Genomic DNA, 25,199 nt, shown 5'->3' with positions numbered 1-25,199 from the left:
ATTTCACAGAATGAGTTTCATTCTGTGCCATTTGAGTAATTATTGAGTCTGTATCGTGTAATTGGCGCCATCTTCTGGTGGCCATAAGTAATTTGAGTGATTGATCACATGACTCTCTGCACAAATATTGAGGACTATCACAACTGGTTGGAGCAACCTAAACCAAATCCGATTGATTTAGCGTTCTATGATGCTACATAATTTCTGATGATGTCATCTGATCCAGGAAAGCTAACGTGTTTGTAGCCAGTTAGCAAGATGCCAGAAACCCAGATGCTGGTTGCACATTGTCCTTCGTGTGGGTTATCTACTGATCTATGCATTCGATTACGTTTTGTGTGAGCTTGTTTTAAAGATAATCGCCTCCTCTAAGTAATGCTATGTGATATTTTATGTTCTATTTCATTTTCGTGAAGATATAAGCAAAAACTCGGCATATAAGCAACATGAAACATGTATGTCAAGACATATACTTAGCTATTACTCACTATAATTTTTTATATGTGAGTAAAACAGATAGGCTGGTTGTATTCAACTCTTTCAGAGCTTTCCAACGACATATGACACATGGCAATTTGATGAGTTTGGTGTTTGGAGTTTACCAATTATATTAATGTATGCAGTGCAAAATTTTAATAAATGATCAAAACGTAACACTTCTGATTTGTGTGCAAATTTCAAAGCACTTGTTCAGTTTTGGTCATAATCCCTGCATGCATTGTTTAGTACAGCTCCTCAGCTTTAAAACAATACCAATTTTGTGTTGGTCAAGACTGTAGTTATTAATATTTTGATAGTTAAATGTTTTTCTCACGGGCCCTTCTAAGCTTAAAGGGTACTGCACCCAACAATTCTGTCATTATTTACTCGCTCTTATGTTGTTTTGAACCCATATGACCCATTTGAAACACAAAATGAAATGTTATGCTTAATGAAAAGTCTCAGTGTGGAAAAAATATCCAGAGTGAAAAGTGACTCAGACTAATATACTGTGTAACATCTCCTTTTGTGTTCCATGGGGGAAAGAAAGTCACATTTTGGGTGAACAGTCTCTTTAAGAATTGGCCATTGAAAAACCCATTGTCTACGCAAAGTTTACCAACATGCTGAAAAATCACTCAGAATACTTCATAGCATAGCAGTGCTCTGGCAACCATTCCACAATGCGATGTGGCTGCATCTCTGCTATTTTTGCACAAAGGATGAATGCCAAAGTGAATGCAGTTGTTATATTACACACAAACACAACCTTAGAATTTTCCATTCCTTTGTTACATCATAACGCCATCCTATATGTGCCCCCAAACTCACTCTCTCTTGCCACAGGAGCCCTGCTACATCTCAAACAATGAAGCATTGTGTTCTTATAAAAAAAAAAAACAATACCAGCAATCAGCAGTAATGAGTGCTTGAGCTGCAATGAGCCATTTAACTGAGCGAGTCTGTCCATCGATTTAAGGATGTTTCTTCAACTTTGGTAAATTCATGTCCTAGGGGTTGATTTATTTGAAAACTATTTTCTTTTTGTTGAAATGGTACTTTTCAATACCTTTTAAGTATAGATTTTAGTGTTTTAGCCTTGTCCTAGACTTTTTATATGAAAATCCATTACAAAAATACGAATTATTACATGTTTAAAACTATGATAATAACATTTCAAAAAGCATCATTTCCACCACCGAATCCTATAAACACAATACAGAATTTTATATGTACTGGAAATGACACTGGTGGGAATTTTCGTGACTTTCAGAAAAACAGACAAAAAGGACATAAATCTTCTGTGATGCATGTAAATACACGGTTTAAAGTATCATAAAGCATATGCTAAAATCGGACAGAGATTAGCATCTACAGCAAAGATTAGCATAGTGTTTTATGTTCTTTGTGTGACATCATCTTACCCACATTCGATAAAATCACTAAGAAAAATAAAAATCACAAAACAAATTGCTTTATTGCGATAAGACGGTTGTATCAGTTGCGCCTAAATATAGCAGTAGGCACAGCTCCAAACCATTAGTAATGTAATGCAATCAAAAAGCCTAAAAGCATTTTTAGATTTGATTTTAAACCATTTCAGGGTAAATGTCTTGTGATAAATCAGAGTAGCAGAATATCTGTTCAGCACCCCTTTATACCCCTTACATATGTTAAACTGTTCTTAGCATAATGGCTATCTGGTTTCCTGGCAATATCTGATATAAACTTCACACTGTGATTGTAAGGAACAGCTGTTTCACGCACCTGCAGTCCAGACAGTACTATTAAAAACACTAGACCTTTAAAGTAGACGGTCACACTTTTGTAATGCTAGCAAGTGTGGTTATTGAGTTTGTATGTGTAAGCATACTTGGCAATAAAGCTCATTCATAAAGCTCATTCTGAGATTCGAGTGTGGTTCACGATAAAAGAGGATAAAGTGGATCACCGGTAGAAGTTTGTTGAATTTAAGGAATAATTCGCCTAAAAATGTAAGTTCTGTCATCCTTTTATTCATCCTCATTCTGAGCTTAAATTTCAGGATGTTTCACACCAAAACCGTATCATATTTATAAGACTTGAAATATAATGGATGAGTCGCATGGATTACATTTTATAGTACTTTTGGGTTCCTATTTAAACTTTAAAGTGAATCACTATCCTCTGCCATTGTTTTGAAAAGATGTACTGCGATTATTCATTAAAACATAACATTTTTGGGTGAGCTTTTAATTTCATACATCTTATGACTTTGGCCTGGAATTCCTTCAGCATCCTCTTCAACTCAGCGGACCCACCGGCGGGCCCAAATTGATGCGTTGTGTTGCGCACTAATGGGGCTTTTCCACTGCACAGTACAACTCGACTCTGCTCGCTTTTTGGGTGTTTTCCACTGTGGATAATACCTGGTACTTTTTTTAGTACCACCTCGGTCGAGCTTCCAAGCGAGCCGAGCCGATACTAATTGTGACGTCAAAATCCTGCAGATCACTGATTGTTCAGAGAGAATCGTCACTTCAAGCATCACTGGATTTGCGAAACGGGACATCAACCTGCTAGATCAACCTGAAAGTTAGCAACAGCGATAGCAGTATCATTTGTCCATGCAACTTTCGAAATGTAAAAAGAAATTGCTGAGCGCAAAACCAAGCCATGGTCAATAAACGAGGTGCAGATGTTCCTCTCGTTAGAGACGAACGAAACTGAAAAAGTCTTTCAGGAAGTGTCAACTGTTGTGGGCTGTACAGCTACCACCGGACATACCAACAGTGTAGGGACAAGTCTAAATAAAATTAAAAGTGACTACAGAACCATCAAGTAAAAGTGGAAGTGGTTCAACCAAATGGACGCTATCTAAACCGGCGAGCAATGGGAGGGAGAGTACCCTGGACTGATCCATGATGGAGGATGGTATGTTTTGTTATGTTAACTCTATACTCCGCTTGAAATCTTCACTTTATTTAGTGGAAAGCTTCTAAAATAACCAGGCCAATTTAACTGTTACACTTGTGTAATATCACCATGCAACAACTGCTTTATGTAGCACAATGAGCTAGTAGCTAACATATATCGGTCGTGTTATTGTTTATTGTTTTGTGTCAAGTTTAAGATGATGTCCTGACAGTAGAGGCGGCGCAACTATGACCATCAGGCTATAATCCCTCCCACGTTGAGGCGGCACTAAACTGCAGTGGAAAAGCAAGCTCAGAACAGTAAAGCGAGCAGAGTCGAGTCGAACCGTAACGTGTAGTGGAAAAGTGCCATAAGTTTACTTTTAAATAGTTCAAGTCTACAAAAAAGAAATCATGCATATGGGGTATCATTTGAAAGCTTAGAATCTCATCCTATCATAGATAACCATCACTTTTGCATTTATGTTACATAAAATAACAAAATAAGGCCTGAAATAATTTTAGTTGCAAATCAGCGCCACCTAGAGGTCGTGTGGCAGAAATATAAATATGACTATAAAAGTTTTCCAAATAACACTTAAATAGACAAATCATTTATCAAATGAAAGCTCTCATTCTCAGGAATGTGACTGTACAATTTATACAATTTATTTTGTTGCCCTTTTCAAAAGAATCACAATGTGAAATATGATTTCTGTAAGACATCAAAAACAAACGTCTCATTTATGTGCAGATTACTACTGCTGTAAGCCCAAAATAGCAAAACAAATATATATATATGCTTTTACCTAAGGCAGTTTCCTGAATAAATTAGCTAATTTTTACTTGTCTGTGAGCTTGCTTGTGCGATTAATCCAATGCTATATCTTAGATGTCCAGACCAAAATATGTGGTCCAGCAGAAAACGAATGCTAAACAAATCATTGTAATATATGTTATCAACTATTAATGTTATACACCATCGCAAAGCAGAGGATCTTAGCTTTCTAATGACATTTAGACTGATCTTCTAGTCAACTCAGAGGCCGAGATATTTGATAAAAGAATGGGGGGTGGTACCTGAACTGAAAATTAGACTGAATGTCTATGGACGAGCACATCTGTGAGGGCCGTATTGCACCATATACACTCACCTAAAGGATTATTAGGAACACCATACTATTACTGTGTTTGACCCCCTTTTGCCTTCAGAACTGCCTTAATTCTACATGGCATTGATTCAACAAGGTGCTGAAAGCATTCTTTAGAAATGTTGGCCCATATTGATAGGATAGCATCTTGCAGTTGATGGAGATTTGTGGGTTGCACATCCAGGGCACGAAGCTCCCGTTCCACCACATCCCAAAGATGCTCTATTGGGTTGAGATCTGGTGACTGTGGGGGCCATTTTAGTACAGTGAACTCATTGTCATGTTCAAGAAACCAATCTGAAATGATTCGAGCTTTGTGACATGGTGCATTATCCTGCTGGAAGTAGCCATCAGAGGATGGGTACATGGTGGCCATAAAGGGATGGACATGGTCAGAAACAATGCTCAGGTAGGCCGTGGCATTTAAACGATGCCCAATTGGCACTAAGGGGCCTAAAGTGTGCCAAGAAAACATCCCCCACACCATTACACCACCACCACCAGCCTGCACAGTGGTAACAAGGCATGATGGATCCATGTTCTCATTCTGTTTACGCCAAATTCTGACTCTACCATCTGAATGTCTCAACAGAAATCGAGACTCATCAGACCAGGCAACATTTTTCCAGTCTTCAACTGTCCCATTTTGGTGAGCTCTTGCAAATTGTAGCCTCTTTTTCCTATTTGTAGTGGAGATGAGTGGTACCCGGTGGGGTCTTCTGCTGTTGTAGCCCATCCGCCTCAAGGTTGTGCGTGTTGTGGCTTCACAAATGCTTTGCTGCATACCTCGGTTGTAATGAGTGGTTATTTCAGGCAAAGTTGCTCTTCTATCAGCTTGAATCAGTCGGCCCATTCTCCTCTGACCTCTAGCATCAACAAGACATTTTCAGCCCACAGGACTGCCGCATACTGGATGTTTTTCCCTTTTCACACCATTCTTTGTAAACCCTAGAAATGGTTGTGCTTGAAAATCCCAGTAACTGAGCAGATTGTGAAATACTCAGACCGGCCCGTCTGGCACCAACAACCATGCCACGCTCAAAATTGCTTAAATCACCTTTCTTTCCCATTCTGACATTCAGTTTGGAGTTCAGGAGATTGTCTTGACCAGGACCACACCCCTAAATGCATTGAAGCAACTGCCATGTGATTGGTTGATTAGATAATTGCATTAATGAGAAATTGAACAGGTGTTCCTAATAATCCTTTAGGTGAGTGTATATTTTAGATTGGCATTTTGTGACGGAAGGTGATAGAGAAAAAAATTGTAGTACTTGCTGCCATCATGTACAGAAATGGAAGTGGAGCGTAGTTCTAGCGGGAAGACCAGCAGGTGTTTATCATCACATCATTAGCTGGATAACTCCTAGCCAATCGCACGTAAGCCGTTGCTTTATAAGTCCGCTCACAATCTATCACATTGCTGTTTCGGTGTGCTAACACGGCAACCTCCACCACCCCACCACCACCAGTTGAGCCCTGTCCCGCAGGGGGGTAGGCTCCTCGCCCCTGCCTCCTATCTCCGGCAGGACATGACGGTTCCGGGTACAACTCCCTCGGACTGCCGGACGGGGCTTAAGCCAAAGAGAGAGACATTACCTCCCGTTTTACATCTATCAAATAAATGGCATCTCAAACTTCACTCAAGCGTGTCTTCCCGATAGAACCAGAATTACATGCTTACAAAAAAAATCTATTCATCATAAGATTGTAAACCTATACAATATTATTTATAAATAATTTGAGTTTTTTTTTATTTGGGGAAATATCTGAAAACATGAGACCAATTTTTGGCAATTAGTCCACAGTATGTGTAAATGGTGATCTTTTAAATTTGAGTGTGAATAAATGTAGACGGCAGCCCAAATATATCCAGAGTTGAAGAGGTTAAAGAGATATGTACTGATACTATTTGTAGTTCTTGTTGGCTCGTTGGTACTTGTGCTCAGCCTTATAATTACATATTGTACTAGCACAAAATTATTAAACGATTGCTAAAGGTTTCCATTATATATGACCAAAGATTTTTCCACTTTATGCTATGCTTACATAGATTAAGATGATTTATCTTGCCAAAGCCTTCAAATCGCTGCATAAAACTGCATGTGCCAACTTGCCCGAGAGGCACATGTACAGTGTTGGATTGTCAATGAAATTCTTGTACCAAATAAATGGGCATGAAATATGGGTTTTAGACTATAAGTGGTCTATAATTGATCTACAGCGGTATGAGAAACACGAAACACACACACAGCAATGTAACAAATCGGTTTACTGGGACGTTGGTCGATTATACACTTTAGTGGTCATTATACAAAAATGATTTGACTGCAGAATGCCTCGACTGGCCAATCAAAGTCAAGTTTCCAAAGAGCCCTTTAATACTGTAATATAACGTCAAGGTGTTCTGCTATATCAGATTTAGGTGAATATTATGACTGGATTGTGTCCCTCTGTCTATGTGGAAACTGTTATTAATGCTGTTCTAATGCAGAAAGATTAAGTTAATCCAGCGCTAATGTGTGTTGATGCATGTGTGTCCTTGCGTTCACATAACGTCGGCCATGCAGCTGCGCTAATCCACCAATTAAGCAGTAAGGATCCTTCTGACCTTTGACCTTTGAACCTTGACCCAGCAGCCTCTGCCCTTTGCTCCTATATCCCAGTGCTGATGGACAGTGCACATCTTTGGAAACCAAAACGGATCAGAATTAAACCGAATTTAATGACCATTTCTGAATCTGGTGTGCTTTGTTAAAAAATGCTTATGAAGTTAAAACTAACCAAATTATTTTTCATAATCAGCCTATCAGTTTTGAGTGTTTTTTTTAAATAGACTACAGTCCACCCGATAGGCCACACACGCAGCAGAGGTCTTGAATGGTGGGTTTATTTTCTCCCAGTCTGTTTTAGGCAGTGGAAGTTGCTGGTGATGTAATGTTCTTCGGCTGTATCAGATGAACCCAAATCACAGCTTCAGAGCTCGAGCTAATGAAGGACACCTTTGACCTTTGATCTCACTCATAATCTGCTTAAAAGCTCCAACACCAGGTGGAAGTCCATTTAGGTTAGATATGTGCTTAAATGATGTATTAGGACAAAACAGAAAGATTGTAAAAACACCTTTCAAGTCATTTAATCTAAACTATAACCAGCGCACCCATTATCAAACTAAATTATTTCAATGACAGTCCACTTAGGGCCATTTACCCTAGACCTGACTGGAATCGGTAGCCACAAATTCTGCAGATAGTTCCACAGATTTTCACACAATTCAATCACCAATATGTCACAAAAGCTTACATTTTGTCCAGCCCTTGAATACTTGTTTATTAAATAGTTTGGTAATTTGATAATGCTTTCTCTCAGCTCCATTTTCACATTTAAAATCATATTTAAATAAATGTCATAAAATTCCACAGATTTCCTCCCATAACCAGCTCAGAAATGTCACACACACACACACACACACACACACACACACACACACACACACACACACACACACACACACACACACACACAGAAAATGAAACCTTACAGCTTGGAAAAATAAAAAAAGAAAGACCCCATGGTCACAGACCGTACAGTAACATTGTCTGTCCTGTAAGATGTGCTGTTTCTCCAATTCAGATGTCTGTGACTGAAGAGGATCAACAATCAAACAAATTCATTTGGCACCATCAGCAGAGCTGACATGTTGTCACCATGAGTTTCTGATGTCATAGAAATACTGTATTTGTCAGTGCAAAATGAATTGTATCTGCTCTGTTGTTGTGAGCTGGTAAACTCTGTCCCAGAATCTGTGATGTTTGGGTTTGAATTGGGTTGGTTGTATCTGGGAGGCATGTGGCCACCTCAACACAGGTGTGTTTGCACTGCAGCGGTGATGATGTAAGCACGCACACACACGCGCACACACACACACACACGCACGCACGCACACACACACACACACACACACACACACACACACACACACACACACACACACACACACACACACCATGAGTGCATGTGCTAAGTGTCTGTGCTCCCGCTGGCTGCTGTCAATCAAACTCTCTGCTCTCTTTTTGCAAGTAATGAAACAATCTTTTTTCACATCCAGGTAATGAGAAACAAGAGGGTCTATATCAGAGTAAAAAGTATTTATTTGGCTAAAAAATTTAGCAAAGTAAAAATAAAAGTTGTAACATATTTAAATACTCAAGCACTTAAGTGGGGGGTCTGGGTAGCTCAGCGAGTACTGACGCTGACTACCACTCCTGGAGTAGTGAGTTGGAATCCAGGGCGTGCGGAGTGACTCTAGCCAGGTCTCCTAAGCAATCAAATTGGCCCGGTTGCTTTGAAGGGTAGAGTCACATGGGGTAACCTCCTTGTGGTTGTGATTATTTTTTTCGCTCTCAAATGGGGCACGTGGTAAGTTGTGCATGGATCGCGGAGAGTAGCAAGAGCCTCCACGTGCTATGAGTCTCTGCGGTGTCATGCACAATAAGCCACGTGATAAGATGTGCAGATTGACGTCTCAAAAGCGGAGGCAACTGAGATTTGTCCTCTTCTACCCGGATTGAGGTGAGTAACTGCACCACCACGAGGACCTTCTAAGTAGTGGGAATTGGGCATTCCAAATTGGGAGAAAAGGGGATAAAAAAGCAAAAAAGCTACTTAAGTACAGTAATGATGTAGAAATGTACTTCGTTACTTTACACCACTAGTGGCAACCCCTCTACAATGCGAGTAAATTACTGGCATAGGTGACCAAATGTCCAGGGCTCCAGACTAAAGAAATCACTTAGGAGCCATCGTCTCCTAAATTGAAGACGCTTAGACACAGAGTCTTCAAAAGTGCTAATTGAATTAAATTCCAGATGCAGTTTATTGTGTTACTCCAATCCCAATTAATAATTACCAGAAGAAGAAAAAAGTGGTATACAATATGGGACTTTTAATTATAAAGAAGCCCGAAATACACATGGGACTCTTATTTTGAAATGTCTGTGCTCCCAGTTGTGAGCTCACTGATGGCTGATTTGCTGAGAAAGTGAATCTGATTCAAACTGCTAACCCGAGCTGAGTTATTTTCGGGTGATTCATGGAAAAGACCGGTCATTTGAAAAAGAGTAATTTGTTCAGGACTATCTCGCACTGGGTTTGTTCTTGCGTGCAGCAGTGAACTCCTCATCACAACAGAACGGATGAAAAGCGCACGAGACACACTGGTGCGCTCTAAAGATGCATTCAATAAGGTTAGGGGATAGAATAGACAGTTTGCGCAGTATAAAAAAGTATATATCTATAGAGTCCTCATAATGATTGGAGTAACAATGTGTGTGTGTGTGTGTGTGTGTGTGTGTGTATTGGTGCAGTGAATGTCGTCCCCAGCTGGACGTTTTATACTCGTTTCTTCCTGTGCTAAATTACTGTGGACGTTTTACTCTGTAAGTGTTACGTGTGGTTAAGAGTGCAGTTGTAAAGTGTGTGTATGTGTGTGGTCAATATTTAGCATAGCTTTGTGTTGTCACAAAGGGAGTTTCTGGTAATGAGGTCAGTCTCCACAAGAAACAGTTCTCTCTCACTCTCTCTCTCCATTGCTGAACTACTCATCCATATCAGTGCTCTTTTTTTTCCTGTACATTCGCTCCAGTCCTTTCACCATCCAATTATATTCCTCTATTCTGTCCCCTCACTCGTGTATTCAGATCCAGAGTGTTTAATGGGCTGTTTTGCCCGTCTGGACCCTCTGACCTGACCTGTGTGACCACCCACTCATTCCATACTGCCCTTCTGGAATTTAGGGTGTGTTCACACTTGGCAGGTTTGGTTCCATTAAAACGAACTCTGGTGGGATTGCTCTGTTAGTGCGGTTCATTTGAACAAGTGTGAACGCTGCCATCCGAACCTTGGAGCGCACTAAACAAGCGAACCGGTCCGCTTCCAGACGAACTCTGGTACTGTTCGATTGATATATGAACACAACATGGACCAAAGACGTCTAAACGGACCAAAAACAGGAAGTAATTTGCCTAATACTGACCTCAAGCATACCTGGTTCTTCTCATTATAGGAGCTATGTTGCCTATTATAGTTCGGATCAGGCGTTGGAACTGCCGCCAGCTGTCCTTGCATGTCCTTGTCCTTGGCCAGTATTGTTTTGGATGATCGGCAAGTTCCGTCAAAAAATATACGTCATAAAAGGGGTCCAATCAGGTCATGACTTTTCCCTGATGCCTTTGGTTTTGTATCTTTAGGTTCGGTGTTAAAAATGCCAGTGTGAACGCTAAACGAACCAGGACTAAATGTATCATTTTCATTTTTGGTCCGGACCAAGAGGAGCAAGAGAACCGAACTACGAGTGTGAACACACCTTTACTGGAACTGTATCCGGGACTAAATTGAATCTATTTTTTTTAGATTCAATTTAGTTTAAATTGACATTTGTGCTGATGTATATTTTATTTGAGGAATGTATTAGGTACCATTAGTTTTGTATCATGCTATTATAGTGAATTACTGACCCAGTAATGCGAGTGCCTGGCTGTGAACTGAGGCGGCGTGAGTGGGTCATGTTGAACCGGTTTCGCACCACCCAAGGAAGGTGTGCCTCTCTCGTGTATAAGTGGGGTGCTGCAGAGTCCCCAGCGTGTGACTGTGGTGCACCTTGCCAGACAACTGATCACATAGTATATGAGTGCCCAATACGATGCTTTATTGGTGGTCTTCAGGTGCTACATGAAGCAACTCCTGAGACAGTGCAATATCTAACTGACTTGGACTTTTACAAATTGTTTAATGTTATATAATGTTAACAAGAGAAGAGCCAATGATGCAAAGCTAGAGCATGCCATGCACACAGAAGTATTATCAAGTTTTACCATAACATGTAGTCAACAATATATAGTCCAGGTCAATTAATCATAGGGCTGCATAAAAAAACCAACAAACAAAAAGGTTTCCAAATGAATCACCATCAGTCATGTATGCGTAACGTGAACATAAACAGCGTTAAGAATGTATGTAAATAAGAAAACCATGCATTGCTACCGAATGGATAACTTTAGTAGCTTCAAAAAGTATTACTCTATTATAATCATACATCAAAGACCAGTAATTTAAAGGAATAGTTCACCCAAAAATTCTACTCACCCATATGCCATCTCAAACTCATATGACTTTCTGTTTTCTGCAAAACCCAAATCAAGTTATATTAATGGAGATATGATGTGAATATATCCATACAATGCAAGTCAATGGGGTCCAACACTTCCAAACTCCAGAGAGGACATAAAAGCAGCATAAAGGTAATCCATATGACTTGAGTGGTTTAATCTATGTCTTCTGAAGCGATAAGATCGGTTCACTATAAATCTTGCCTTCTGCATTTACCTTGATGTGATCTAATTTTGAAGCACGGTGGCTCGGTGGTTATCTCACAGCAAGAAGGTCCTGGGTTCGAGTCCCAGCTTAACCTTTCTATGTGGAGTTTGCATGTTCGCCCTGTGTTTGTGTGGGTTCCCTCTGGATTTCTGGCTCCGTTTTCCTCCACAAGTCCAGAAACATGCAGGTTAAGTAAACCGGAGGCTTTAAGTTGCCCTGTGTGTGAGTGAGCGTCAGGAAGGGCATCTGGAGTAAAACTTGTGCCAAATCTATCACGACTGTTCGTCTATCATGAAGCGTACCCTGCACCTACGTGGGACAAACCCTAGGAAAGAGAGATCTAATTTGAAGGGAACATTAATCACTCTAATGTTGACTTCACATGAGATAACTAATCACTGTAAAACAACATCACTAATAATGAAAAGAGCTAAAATATCTATTCATTCATTTTAAATTCCCCAGTAAGTTCTGTTTGACCTAATAAAAGTGCTAAAATGATTCAAGGGGCTCAATTATTCTTTTGCATTATGTATCACTCTTAGTTCACATTTTAATTCATATTTTGTACGTTTTTGAGTAGAAGCTATTTATTATCTTACGTTATGGTTATTGAGCCAACAAACCCCCCCCAGTTGGTGATAGCCTGTGAATTGGAAATTGAATGAAATCAGAAATCTGTATTGATACCCAGCGTACCTTAGGCTACGTCTACATTAATCCGGATACATTTGAAAATGTCATTTTCGTTTCAAAATGCTCTCCGTCCTCACTACTGTTTTCCAAAAGTTGCTCGTCCACGCTGAAACGTATGAAAACGCTTAAATCGTGTTACTGCACATGTGGAAAATCCCCGTTGCATGTACGGTCTGAATCGCAACTGTCCTCGTGTTCCGTCACCGGACACCGATTCCGAGTAAACTTCCCTGTGATGATTGTACAAAGTAACATTTATTTTTTAACAACGCTGTCAAAGTGAGTATCAAGTACAACAGCGGCGCTATAACACGGGCCGCCATCTTGATTGTTTTGGTCGGATAGATCACATGACAACAAATACGTCATAATTTTCCTTTACAACATCAGTCTACGCTACAATGCAAAAACGGTGGTTTCAAATTTTCCCCTTTGGAGTGCGTTTACGGACAAAAACTATGTCTCAGTGTGGACGAAAGGGCAAAACCAAGAGGAAAAGATGCGTTTTCAAGGCCTTAATTAATTGGCTGATGCCTGGGCATTTTAACAGCCTCCTCATATATGTACACGCACACATTTGCACTCTTGCAGTGCTAAGCTTGTATAAAACATTTCAACTTAAGTTTGAATGAATGATGCAGGTGTCCATATGGTGCATCTGGAAGTAAATCACTCAGAACAATCTTTCTAGACACTACCTAATTTCCTGTCAATATTTGTCATAGACATGCAACTGTAGTTCACCCTCTGAATTCCTGTTATTCACTAGTGCTGGGATCTATATTCTACTGGCTAAATCTGTCCCACTTAGTGCAATTCCAGCATTTTTAGATGTCTTTTCCTCTCCTCTCCTCCTGTGAGCAGTGTAAACAGCTTTTCCCGTTAACCCCGGACAGATGGGTGAGCTATTTGTGCTGAGCTCTCTACTTTAGACACATTACTCCCTTTCCTCTGCTGGACAGAAAGAGACAAATCGTTCCTAGGGAGGCAGTGTCTGGTTTGCTTTTACTGTTTTTATTGCCTGTATGAGTGTGCATATGTGAGTCGATTTGTCTTGCGATGTGGACACATGAAAAAGACAGAGCTTCGATTCCATTGCAGTTCAAGAATAATTCCTCATTTTCCACTGAGAGAAAGAGAGAGGTGTAATATACTGTAGCCAAAAAAGGGGGAATTGAGTAAATGGTGGTAGTGTGGCTTAGTGGTCAAAGATGTGAGTTGGTAGCCCAAATTTCGCAGGTTCAAACCCAAGGTACAACCATTGTGCCCAAAATGGGCATGTGATTTTTCTTTTTTCTGTGTGTGAATTTACAGGAAAGCATCAGTAAATGTCTTTATGGATCATTTTGTTTAATAGTCAGGATATTAAAGGTGAAGTTTGTAATTTCTAACATTTATAAACAGGTTGTTGCTTGTTGTTTTGTGGGTCTGGTCGGCATGCTCAAACAAAAAAGCATTTTAACTAGGGATGTCGGAATCGGGTCCTATACCAACGCTCATGTACTTGTGCTCGTAAAAATGCTCCGATACAAAAACTGAAACCATCTGAAGTAGGAATGTCATTATGCAAACAACAAGGCTGCTAATGAGGATTTTTACCATTGTACATCTCCTTTCTCTTTTTTCCTCTGGTCTCTGCTTGGCTTCCTTTTGTTGTTGTTCTGTCTTTCCGCCCACCGAAACATTCCTGAATTCTTTCTTTTTCCTCAGTTGGTTTTCCTCCATGTGTGTTGTCTGTCTGTGTAGGTTGTGTTCTGTGCAGAATAAGAGGTGCATCGAGTCAGTGCTGCATTGTACCTCATTGAAACGTTAGATGTGTGTGCTTGTGCTGGTATATATCTGCAAAAAAGAGTTTATTGGTTTTATTTTATTTGGATCGTTTTTAATTAGAAGTGAAGGTTTTATTAGATTGTCCTTTGATGTTAGAAGGGAGTGGGAGTTGCTGTTGAAGCAATCAGATAGTGTTATTTAGACTTCATTTAACCTCCTGAGACCCCCGTGTGACTTCTGTGTAAATTTTCCATTTCATTTTATGATTTGAAACAAGTGGCACCTAATAAAGAAGCCAAAAAAAAAAGCAAACAGTTTCCCTAATAATTGATGTCCTCATTTGTGGACAGCGGAACTAAGTTGTGAAATAATAAGAAATACCAAACTATAGAAAGCCGGATTTGTTTCATCAAACAGTTTATTGGGTGTCCAGAAGTGTTGGTTATTCATGTTTTTGAGACGATATAAACATTACAGCTGATTTTCTAGAAAGACGAATATATAATTCTGATAAAAATGTAATGGCCAGCATCATCAAATCACTCCCAATCATATTAAAATAATATTTTAAATTGTAAAATTGTGAATCTATGCACTGATTACCATTGTCACATGTCTGCCAAACATGTTGAATCATCCAAACATCATCTGCAGCTGAAACTGAACTTTTGGACGGATTTTAGGAGTGAATGCATTTAGTTGCGTAGGAAAGATAGGATGCACCCTTGCTCCCTTTTTAATGAATGATTTAACCTCCAGTGCACTGTCTGTCTGCACTGGCCTCAGAACAGTTTGAAATGCAACTTATTTTCATCCTAACTCCATATAAAGCCTCGCAAAGCAACATATTTCAGCTTTTTGATGCATCCAATGATTCTCAATGTGAAAATACAGTAAATATATAGGAATGCATTTGCTAATATTAATGAGTAGCACCTTATTGTTCAGTGTTAACAAACAAAAATAAACAAAATAACCCACAGACTTGCTACTGTGACATGTTTTTGGAACCTCTTGCCAGAAAACCGCTCCACAGCACTCATCCGAGTACTTCATGAAAAATTAACGAAATGTTGATAGCAGCATATCATGTAAAGTGAAACTAGAGATGCTACTCTTTACAACCAAACACTTGAAAAATTCGAAGAGGTTTCTACCAGAGGCTTTTTTGTTGGCACTGCCCCCATAAAAGCAGTTCACGGAAATCGATGCCGTGGTGTTTGGTCACATGACTCCATGCATCAGAAGTTCAACCCTTATATGATGCCTTACAGTGTTCTGAACAGTATGCAATGGGTTTAAATTCATTTGAATAATGCGTTGCATATAGCAAATCCAAAATTGCAAGTCCTCGCATGACCCTGCGGGGTCGCACAAGGTAAAGAAATTTGTGTTTTATAGCATAATTCCTGGTAAAGAACTACATTACCCATCAGTCTGAAGGGAAACAATCCACCAATCAGAGAATCGTGGCCAGCAAAGCACACCAAAAGAGCTATGCAGCGACCGCCCACTCTCATGACACACTGTGAATGATGGTCAAGTTGCTCTCCCTACACTTATATATGTGTATATGCAATACAATTCAAATAAATAGTTTCTATACTTATAATCAACAACTTTAAATCTATAGTTTTATATTTTTCCATCATTTATAATTGATGGCATTATTCGCAATGCTTCATGTTATTGTTGTTTATTCCCTCATGAAAGCCGTTAAGTACTTGTACCGTTTTTCAATCACTTCTTTTCTTCAAATCAAAGTTTGCAATGTTGTGATTCACTTTGTATCTTATTGGTCTGCACTTATATAGCGCCTTTTTAAACTTAGCGGCATTCAAAGCGTTTTACACTGTGTCCCATTTACCCATTCACACGGACATTCACACGCCAATGACGGTAGAGCTGCCATGCAAGGCGCTAGTCTGCCATTGGGTGCAACTTGGGGTTCAGTGTCTTGCCCAAGGACACTTTTTCATGTGGAGTCATGTGGGCCGGGAATTGAACCACCAACCCTATGATTAGTGGACAACCCGCTCTACCACCTGAGCCACAGCTGCCCCAAATTATTGGTTTGGTTATGGAAAAAATTAATGGGGAAAATATCCGGAACCAATATGACTCAAGAAGTGGGCTGGCACTGTTGCTCTCTTGGCATTGATATTATATTTGAGCGGTCCTATGTTAATGAGTTCATAGTTGTGACATCATAATATGCCAAATTCTGAATTACCCATTTTTGCAGCTTAGTTTTGATAAATTATCAGGGTTGACAGGGCGAGAGCATTCATTTATGAATGTTTTGAGTATGTTTACATAGTACTGTTATTTCTAAAAAGCATTAAGATTCTTGTTTTCCATGATATAGCTCATTTATGAGGCTGATTTCATTACAATACAGGCATTTCTGAAATTGGCAGCATTCTTTTATTTATTTGAGCTTTATTCCTTTGGCTGGAATTCAGTTTGGGTTTTACTGTCATTTAATTTCATCCATCATTGCAAACAGACTGACAGGCAGACAGATAGACAAACAGACAGATACACTAGACAGATAGACTGCATACTTAGTGCTCAGACAGACAGATTTATCCCTTAGGAAAAAGTTTGTCCAAAACAGCTGCAATATTACACACAGAATGCATAAAAACATGAAGCTCGTCGCCAATTAAAGTTGGGATTTCCCTGCCTCATAGCAACCATCTGCAGTGTGCATAAACACAAATCTGCACGTTTGCTCCTCTGATTGATAAGAACAGTGTGAGTGTGTGTTTAGGTGTGTTTATGCTAGCGGTTTGTAATCCTTCACGTAGCCCTACAGTGATACTGACACTGATACAGTGAGATCACGATAATCCACAGCAATGTTGTTAATCACAGTTTATCAGTCTGACCCTTTCCTCTCTGTCACCAGTTGTGCCATCAGTTGTGAAACCAGGTCAGCGCTTCGTAAACTCATTTGCTTGTTACTCAAAGTTTTGATGTGGGTTAGACCATGAATCAGAGAATGGCATTCAAATGATTCAATTGATTTTTGTCAAGTAAGACATCTTTTGATTGGAGCTAGAACAACAATTTTGTCAAACAACAGATAGTCAAAACCACATTCATATCCCTAAAACCAGAGTGAAATGCTAGGTTTGTAAAAATATAGTTGTAGGTCTGTTGTCCACATTGTCCATTGAAGCTCCAAAGCAAGCCATGAGCCCAACTCTAACCCTAAAATCTGATTGGTTGATAGCAACGTTGCTCCAGAAACACGTCCCACTTGGCAAGCCCATGCTACACTGCCAGACGTGTCAAAACTAGAATGATTCCATTATAATCAACTTGTTGATGGTCAGTAAGCGATTGCTTATTGTTGAACTGCAACGAGATGATGCCACAGGCTGCTGTTTCTCTCCAGTTCCCTTTCCTTAAATCTTAGCGTATCTCCTCAGAGAGAATGCAGCCATCTGTAAACAGCTGTCCACATTCAATGGCTGTGTTTAGCATGTGTGAACCATCTCAGTGCTAGTACAGTCTGCTTTATGCCTCTTGTAAAAGTACACAGGTGTGTAACTGAGAGCGTGACTCTGTCATCTGTTTAACAGCTAGTGTGTTGAAGCTTCCACATGCACAAGAAACATGCCTATAAAGCAAACACTCACAGGACACGCAGACATTCTGAATCAGATGCCCTAAACCAGATGTTCCTTGTTATCTCATGTAACTTCACTGATGATAAAATCTCAGTAAGTGCTAAAGGAATAGTTTACAAAAAAGTGAACAATTATTATTGACCCCAATGTCATTCCAAACCTGTATGAAGAAAATATCATATTAAACAATATTAAATATTACAACAGGTTTGGAAGGAGATTGGAAGGGTGACTAAAGGATGACAGAATTTTCAAATTTTTTCACATCCCTAAGGGGACATGAAGAATGACAGAACTAAACAAACGAACAGAAATGGAAGCGCAGCGTAGTTCTAGCGGGAAGACTAGCAGCTGTACATCATCACATCATTAGCTGGGTAATTCCCAGCCAATCACATGTAAGCCATTGCTTTATAAGTCCGCTCACAATCTATCACATTGCTGTTTCAGTGTGCTAAACACAGGCAACCTCCACCACCCCACCACCACCAGTTGAGCCCTGTCCCGCACGGAGGTAGGCTCCTCGTCCCTGCCTCCTATCTCCGGCAGGACATGACGGTTCCGGGCACAACTCCCTCGGACCGCCGGACGGGGCCTACGCCAAAGAGAGAGATATTGCTTTCTGTTTTACATTTATCAAATAAATGGCATCTTAAACTTCACTCAAGCGTGTCTTCCCGATAGAACAGGGGGCCCCAACTAATTCCCTAACAACCTTTAACCTATTAAAGAGGCAAATGGGTCCAAATACTCGCTCTTTCTCTCTCTCAACTGCCCTTTAACACACTTTCTAATTTATTTTCCCATCTAACTGCTGCTTAGCTAAAAGGGTTTGCTCCTTTACGTTCAGTTTTGTTTGAGAGGATAGGGCAGGCTCAGACTTGTAAAGAAAATAAAGGAGCCCTAATTTCTGTGCTTTTAACACTTTCCCTTTATATGTTTGCAAATCAATTAAAAAAGAAAAGAAAAGGTGATGATTTAGCCTCATTGGATTTTTTGGTCACAAGTATGTACATGAAATCAGTTATTTACAAACCACTGTGTTGGCACTCAGCATCGTCACCAACATGTCTTCATTTGTAGGATGTTCTGCTCTATATGTTCAGCAAAATAGATATTTTTATGTTTATTTTGTCTTGATAGCTAAATAATATTATGCATAATATCTGTATAATGTTGCACTCTATAAAGTATATTAAAGCAATATCACACGAGCAAGAGTGCTGTATGTCTAACTGTGATTGCTTTTATACAACAGTTCAATGAATAAGTAGGGAAAAACTAAGGAATGTCTCAAAAAACGCTCTTGTGTGTGGAACTACTTTCCTACGCCACAGGATCTGCTGTTGCTAGTTCGAAAGATGCGCCCAAGCCTCCGTTACTAATTCTAAAATATAAAAAAAATGAATTTTAGTCACAGTCAAGTGTTTTGTGGTTTTCTTGCATAACTCTTATTTTGACACAACACAGAAACCAGACTCTCCTCTCCCATGTTGAAAGTTTACATAATCTCCCAACTCGGCAGATATCAGCAACCTGTGCGTGTTATATTTAACCGTCAGTCGCGACTCTCAGCTGTGATCGGCAGTAATGCTGAAGCTTGTAGTTTAACTATTTTCAGCTATAGTGTAGTAGTAATCCCAGACTTCCACAAAGCGTTCACAGACTGTCTTATGCATGTTGCACGCAAACATGTCAAGAGCTAGCAATCTGCTTTACTAACCTTTAGACAATTTCCAGGAGTCAGGAAGTAGTTGCTGGACTTGCCATCTTTGAATCTGATTTTTCAGGCACTTAGCAGCAAGTAAACAAGATATCCTTGAGCACACCTGCACATTCTGTGTTTCTCTGGCTTTAATACTAGAGTTAAGTTCAGACTTACCTGCCACTAAACATCACAACTGTTTTAATAAAAAAAAAATATATATATATCTTTTAACGGGTTAGTCAGACAGCCCCTTCCTGTATGTGGTATGATCTTGCTGCAGTGTGGCCTTAACTTGATGGTCAAAAGTGGAACAGATTGAACCAAGAACGTTATTGTGGACCAGACTTGATGGTCAGAAGAGGACCTGCAATGTGGACCAGTCTTGATGGTCAAAATTAGACCAGATTGGTCCAGGAGTTTTATTGAGGGTCAGAAGTGGACCTACAATGTGAACTAGACTTGATGGTCAAAAGTGGATAAGATTGATTCAGGAGCTTAAATGTGGACCAGACTTGAGGGTCAGAAGTGGACCTGCAATGTGGACTAGACTTGATGGTCAAAAGTGGACAGGATTGATTCAGGAGCTTAAATGTGGACCAGACTTGAGGGTCAGAAGTGGACCTGCAATGTGGACTAGACTTGATGGTCAAAAGTGGACAGGATTGATTCAGGAGCTTAAATGTGGACCAGACTTGATGGTCAGAAGTGGACCTGCAATGTGGACTAGACTTGATGGTCAAAAGTGGACCAGACTGGTACAGGAGCTTCAATGTGGACCAGTCTTGATGGTCAAAATTAGACCAGATTGGTCCTGGAGTTTTATTGTGGACCAGAATTGAGGGTCAGAAGTGGACCTGCAATGTGGACCAGACTTGATGTTCAGAAGTGGATCTGCAATGTGGACTAGACTTGATGGTCAAAAGTGGACAGGATTGATTCAGGAGCTTAAATGTGGACCAGACTTGATGGTCAGAAGTGGACCTGCAATGTGAAATAGAAGATGGTCAAAAGTGGACCAGACTGGTACAGGAGCTTCAATGTGGACCAGTCTTGATGGTCAAAATTAGACCAAATTGGTCCAGGAGTTTTATTGTGGACCAGAATTTAGGGTCAGAAGTGGACCTGCAATGTGGACCAGACTTGATGGTCAGAAGTGGATCTGCAATGTGGACTAGACTTGATGGTCAAAAGTGGACCAGACTGGTACAGGAGCTTCAATGTGAACCAGAATTGATTGGTCAGAAGTGGACCTGCAATGTGGACTAGACTTGATGGTCAATAGTGGATCAGACTGGTCCAAGAGATTCAGTGTGGACCAGACTTGATGATCAAAAGTGAACCAGAATGTTCCAGTAGCTGCAATGTTGACCAAATTTGATGGTAAAAAGTAAACCTGAAATGTGGACCTGACTTGATGGTTTGATAAAGTCAGAAATTTTGCAATGTCTGCATGGGGGTACGTCATTGTTGTAAGTCATTAAACATTCCAGCATCTCACACCCAGCAGCTAATCATTCAGTGATTCATTCCCAGCGGTAAACATCACTCAACTCATCAATTTGTGGTTTTTGGATATAAATTGTAAAAAACTATGCTCAGGCTCTTCCCAGAAGGCCACATTCTACTCATCTTTAATGGTGACTTTAACCTCCTCATTGACATCTCATATTCTTCAATCTATCCCACCCCAAATCTGCTGGCAGGAAACATCCACCCCCCTTACAATCTCTATTAACCCCCTTCATGAGTTTTATTACTTATAACTTAATTTATTATGCCACTCTTATTCAAATTTACCAACTTGTCTTTATCCTACCCATTCATGGACAGGTTCAGACGACACTCTTGTTGCCTCTCATATTCCTCTGTGTCTCTTACCCTTCTCAAAATATCAGCTTAGACCAGCTTGAATTTCTATGATGAACCAGGCTGGCTTACGCTGGTTATTGCTGGTCAAGCAAAATGTTTCTCAGGCCTGAGTCTCTCACTCCCGATTCGACCAATTACCTCATCAGAAGAGACTCGTGAGATCAGCTTTGTTTCTATCTTCAATAGCCCTTTGTGACACCACTTGTGAGATCAGCTATCCTAGCTACATACAGCGTTACCACTTTACAATGGGAGATTTAGCTTCAGGCCACATCTTCAGGGAGGCATCATCGTCTCCCACAGCAGTCGTAATTCTTGTAACGCCGCGGGTTGTGAATAGGTTTAAATGCTGGGGAGTACCCGCAATCAAACTGAAGAGAGCTCTCGCATGAGTGGTGGAACTTTCTAAACAAACATCCTCTGCACTCAGTACACATCTAAAACAAATGGAAAACAAAGTGCTTTTGACTGAAGACCACCTACCAGACACTCCATTATTATATCATATTCCAGTACTCATGACTGGAATAGGAGTTTCAATGCATAAACATTTCCTTACTGTTTCCTCTGAAGAATATTACTCACAATTACTTTTATGTTCACAACTTTTGAATTCATTTGAACTCATTTTAGAGGAATAGTTCAAAGCACAAAAAATGGAAATGCTGTCATTATTTGCTTACCTTCTTATAGTTTCTATTCCAAACAACTTTCTTACTTCCATGCAGTCACTAAAGGAGAAGTTTTACAGAATGTCCAAGCTGCTCTTTTGCATATAACATCAGTTATTTTATCGACAAGCTCTATTGACACTTTATTTGACCATTTTCTGAAGCCTGAAGTTATCTGAAGAAGTTATTAGTAATTAGAAATGAAAAGAAAATCAACAGGACGTTGAGTAAACTTATGACTCAACTATTCCTTTAAAATGAGTTCCTTTGAGTTTATAGTTACGTGTTTATATTCTGGTGCTGTTTTGTCCATTTTTAGAGATTGACAGCACCTAGTCACTGCATGTTTTATTGCATGAAAAGACATATTGACACCTTTTTTTTTGCAATAGTGGCCATAATTGCATAATCCCAAAATGCATTTTCCTCTCACACCCAAATCAACAGACGTGTCCAATATTTACTCAATCAACATTGAAATATAAACACAACTACAGGGATATTGACAACATAGCAGCAGCATAAGTGAATAATCACTGTTTACAGCCGGCAGCAGTAACTGGAGAGTTGTATTGTGGAAATAGGGTCAGAGGTCATGTGTAGTGACTGACACAGCAGTGGCGCTGAAACACAAAGAATGGAAGTGCATAATCAGGGTCATAAACTTGTAACACTTACAACACACTTTGCTTTCACACAGGCAGGGCTGTAAAGGTGTGTGCCTCATGAAGAACAGAATACGAGCATTAGTATGTTTTAATATTTACATTAAACTGTATGCGGAATGTATTTGTGCGTTTTTGTGCATACAGTGAAAATTGTCGATATGATGGGAAGGGTGTGATAAAGTAGCATTGACCGTGCCATGTTGCATTTGACCTCTATGACAACAGCATGTACTTGCCACTTGTCTTTCCAGTAATAAAGATGACACTGGTATTACTGTTCAAGTGAATTCGGTTTGTGTGTGTGTGTATGTGTGTGTGTGTGTGTGTGTGTGTGTGTGGTTTGAGGAATACCAATTGTAGAAAAAGTGATTAATCCTATGTTTCTATCTTTTTCCAGTGACATATTTGATGCCATGTTTCCAGTCACACATATAGCTGGGGAGACAGTAATCCAGCAAGGTATGGATAAACAAGAAGTGTAATATCACACACACACACACACACACACACACACACACACACACACACACACACACACACACACACACACACACACACACACGTAGTGTTTCCATGTTTTATGGGGACTTTCCATAGACATAATGGTTTTTATACTGTACAAACTTTATATTCTATCCCCTAAACCTAACCCTACCCCTAAACCTAACCCTCACAGAAAACTTTCTGCATTTTTACATTTTCAAAAAACATAATTTAGTATGATTTATAAGCTGTTTTCCTCATGGGGACCGACAAAATGTCCCCACAAGGTCAAAAATTTCGGGTTTTACTATCCTTATGGGGACATTTGGTCCCCACAAAGTGATAAATACACACACACACACACACACACACACACACACACACACACTGTAAAGTAAAGCTATAAGCCTGTTTTAGGACCTCTAAGATTTTATTGTCATGATAATAAAGCACATTTTCTGCAAATATTTTCATTACTGAAGTGCGGTTGTATCGGCTGCCAGTTATTGACCAAATTAAAACCATTGGCATATCTGTAATAAGCATGAAAACACAGATATGAAAACCTGATATTTTATTTTATGAATATAAAATAAAACATAATTAATTAAATATAATTAATTAGTAACACACTTTGTAAAAACTCAATCTAAAAATACAATCTAGAAATAATAATAGCCACAATATTTAGAAGGATTGGCACTCCCAAGAACATGTGATATAACATTTGTATTCTGTCTAGTTTTCATGATAATGTGGAAAAAACGTAAAAGATAGATGTAACAGTTGTGAAAGCGGCACTTACCAATAGGCTACATGATGTGGGAAACCACGCAAAACGCTTTGAAAACAGCAGACTTTGACTTCTGAGATATCGGTATGATAAGCATTAATGCTGCTTATTACACGGCTGCCTGGAATGCTTAATTCTGATTGGTCAATGGCGCCATCTAGCGGTCTGATATTTCTCCGTAACCATTGCACATTGACATATCAGACCGCTCATACGGGTTTCTGTGCCATCTTTCCTGCTTCTCGAATCACTAAGATTGAAATTACAATATTGCTTTGTGCATTTACTAAACCTGCATTTAAAACTGCAAAAATAGAAGTGCAAAAACATTTTTAAAGTTAAAAATAACCTTTTTTTCTCATATCAATCATCATGTTTTCATAATCAGTCATTTTTGTATCTTTTTTTATCTTTTTATCTAGTATGTATTTTTTTTCTACTGTGGCTCTCTTTGTGATGTGTTCAACAGATTCAATGTTCAAAGGAAATTATTCACTGTATTCATCGGCTTATTGTTTTTATTTATTTAAATTTTTAAATCTGTATCGTATCGGGCAAATCTTTTCATATCAGTGCATCTCTATTTATTATGAAACAAATGCAACTATGATTTGCACAATTCAAATTTACTAATATTATGTTCAATGTAAATATACAGTTTATTTTTAATTAAAAAAGTTTTAAAGAGTTTTAAGGTTTAAAGTCTTTTTGGACTTTGAGGGAGGAGGAAAATGTGCTTAATTATCATGAAAATAATAATGGAGAAATATTATTTAGGCCTCAAGTGTCAAGAAAGACACAACAATTACAAATGTTGTGGCAATATCTTTTCACGCCTGAATACAAGTCACATACTAAACACAAGTCAAGTACAGTTGAAATGAAGCATTGCTGATACCAAATGTGCAAATATGATTTCAGTGCAAGTTATTTTAGGTATGTGAGAACTAAAGGTGAGTGAAGAGTTTTTTGTAGCATGTATACTTAAAAAATGAGTGCAA

At 39.3% G+C, this 25,199-nt stretch overlaps 1 protein-coding gene across 1 annotated transcript in view; it reads left to right on the top strand.

Annotated features, from left to right (window-relative positions):
• The window catches only part of prkar1b (protein kinase, cAMP-dependent, regulatory, type I, beta), an 83,391-nt gene that overhangs the window by 12,733 nt on the left and 45,459 nt on the right, over positions 1 to 25,199 (top strand). The window contains exon 5 of the mRNA XM_052138386.1: positions 23,320 to 23,381. Within this exon, the coding sequence (XP_051994346.1) occupies positions 23,320 to 23,381 (62 nt within the window). The remainder of the gene's footprint in view (positions 1 to 23,319; positions 23,382 to 25,199) is intronic.

Source organism: Xyrauchen texanus, chromosome 12 (genome assembly GCF_025860055.1).
Source record: "Xyrauchen texanus isolate HMW12.3.18 chromosome 12, RBS_HiC_50CHRs, whole genome shotgun sequence".
NCBI lineage: Eukaryota > Metazoa > Chordata > Actinopteri > Cypriniformes > Catostomidae > Xyrauchen > Xyrauchen texanus.
The sequence above is the reverse complement of the archived record's forward strand: the minus strand, read 5'-3'. Positions and strand labels throughout refer to the sequence as shown.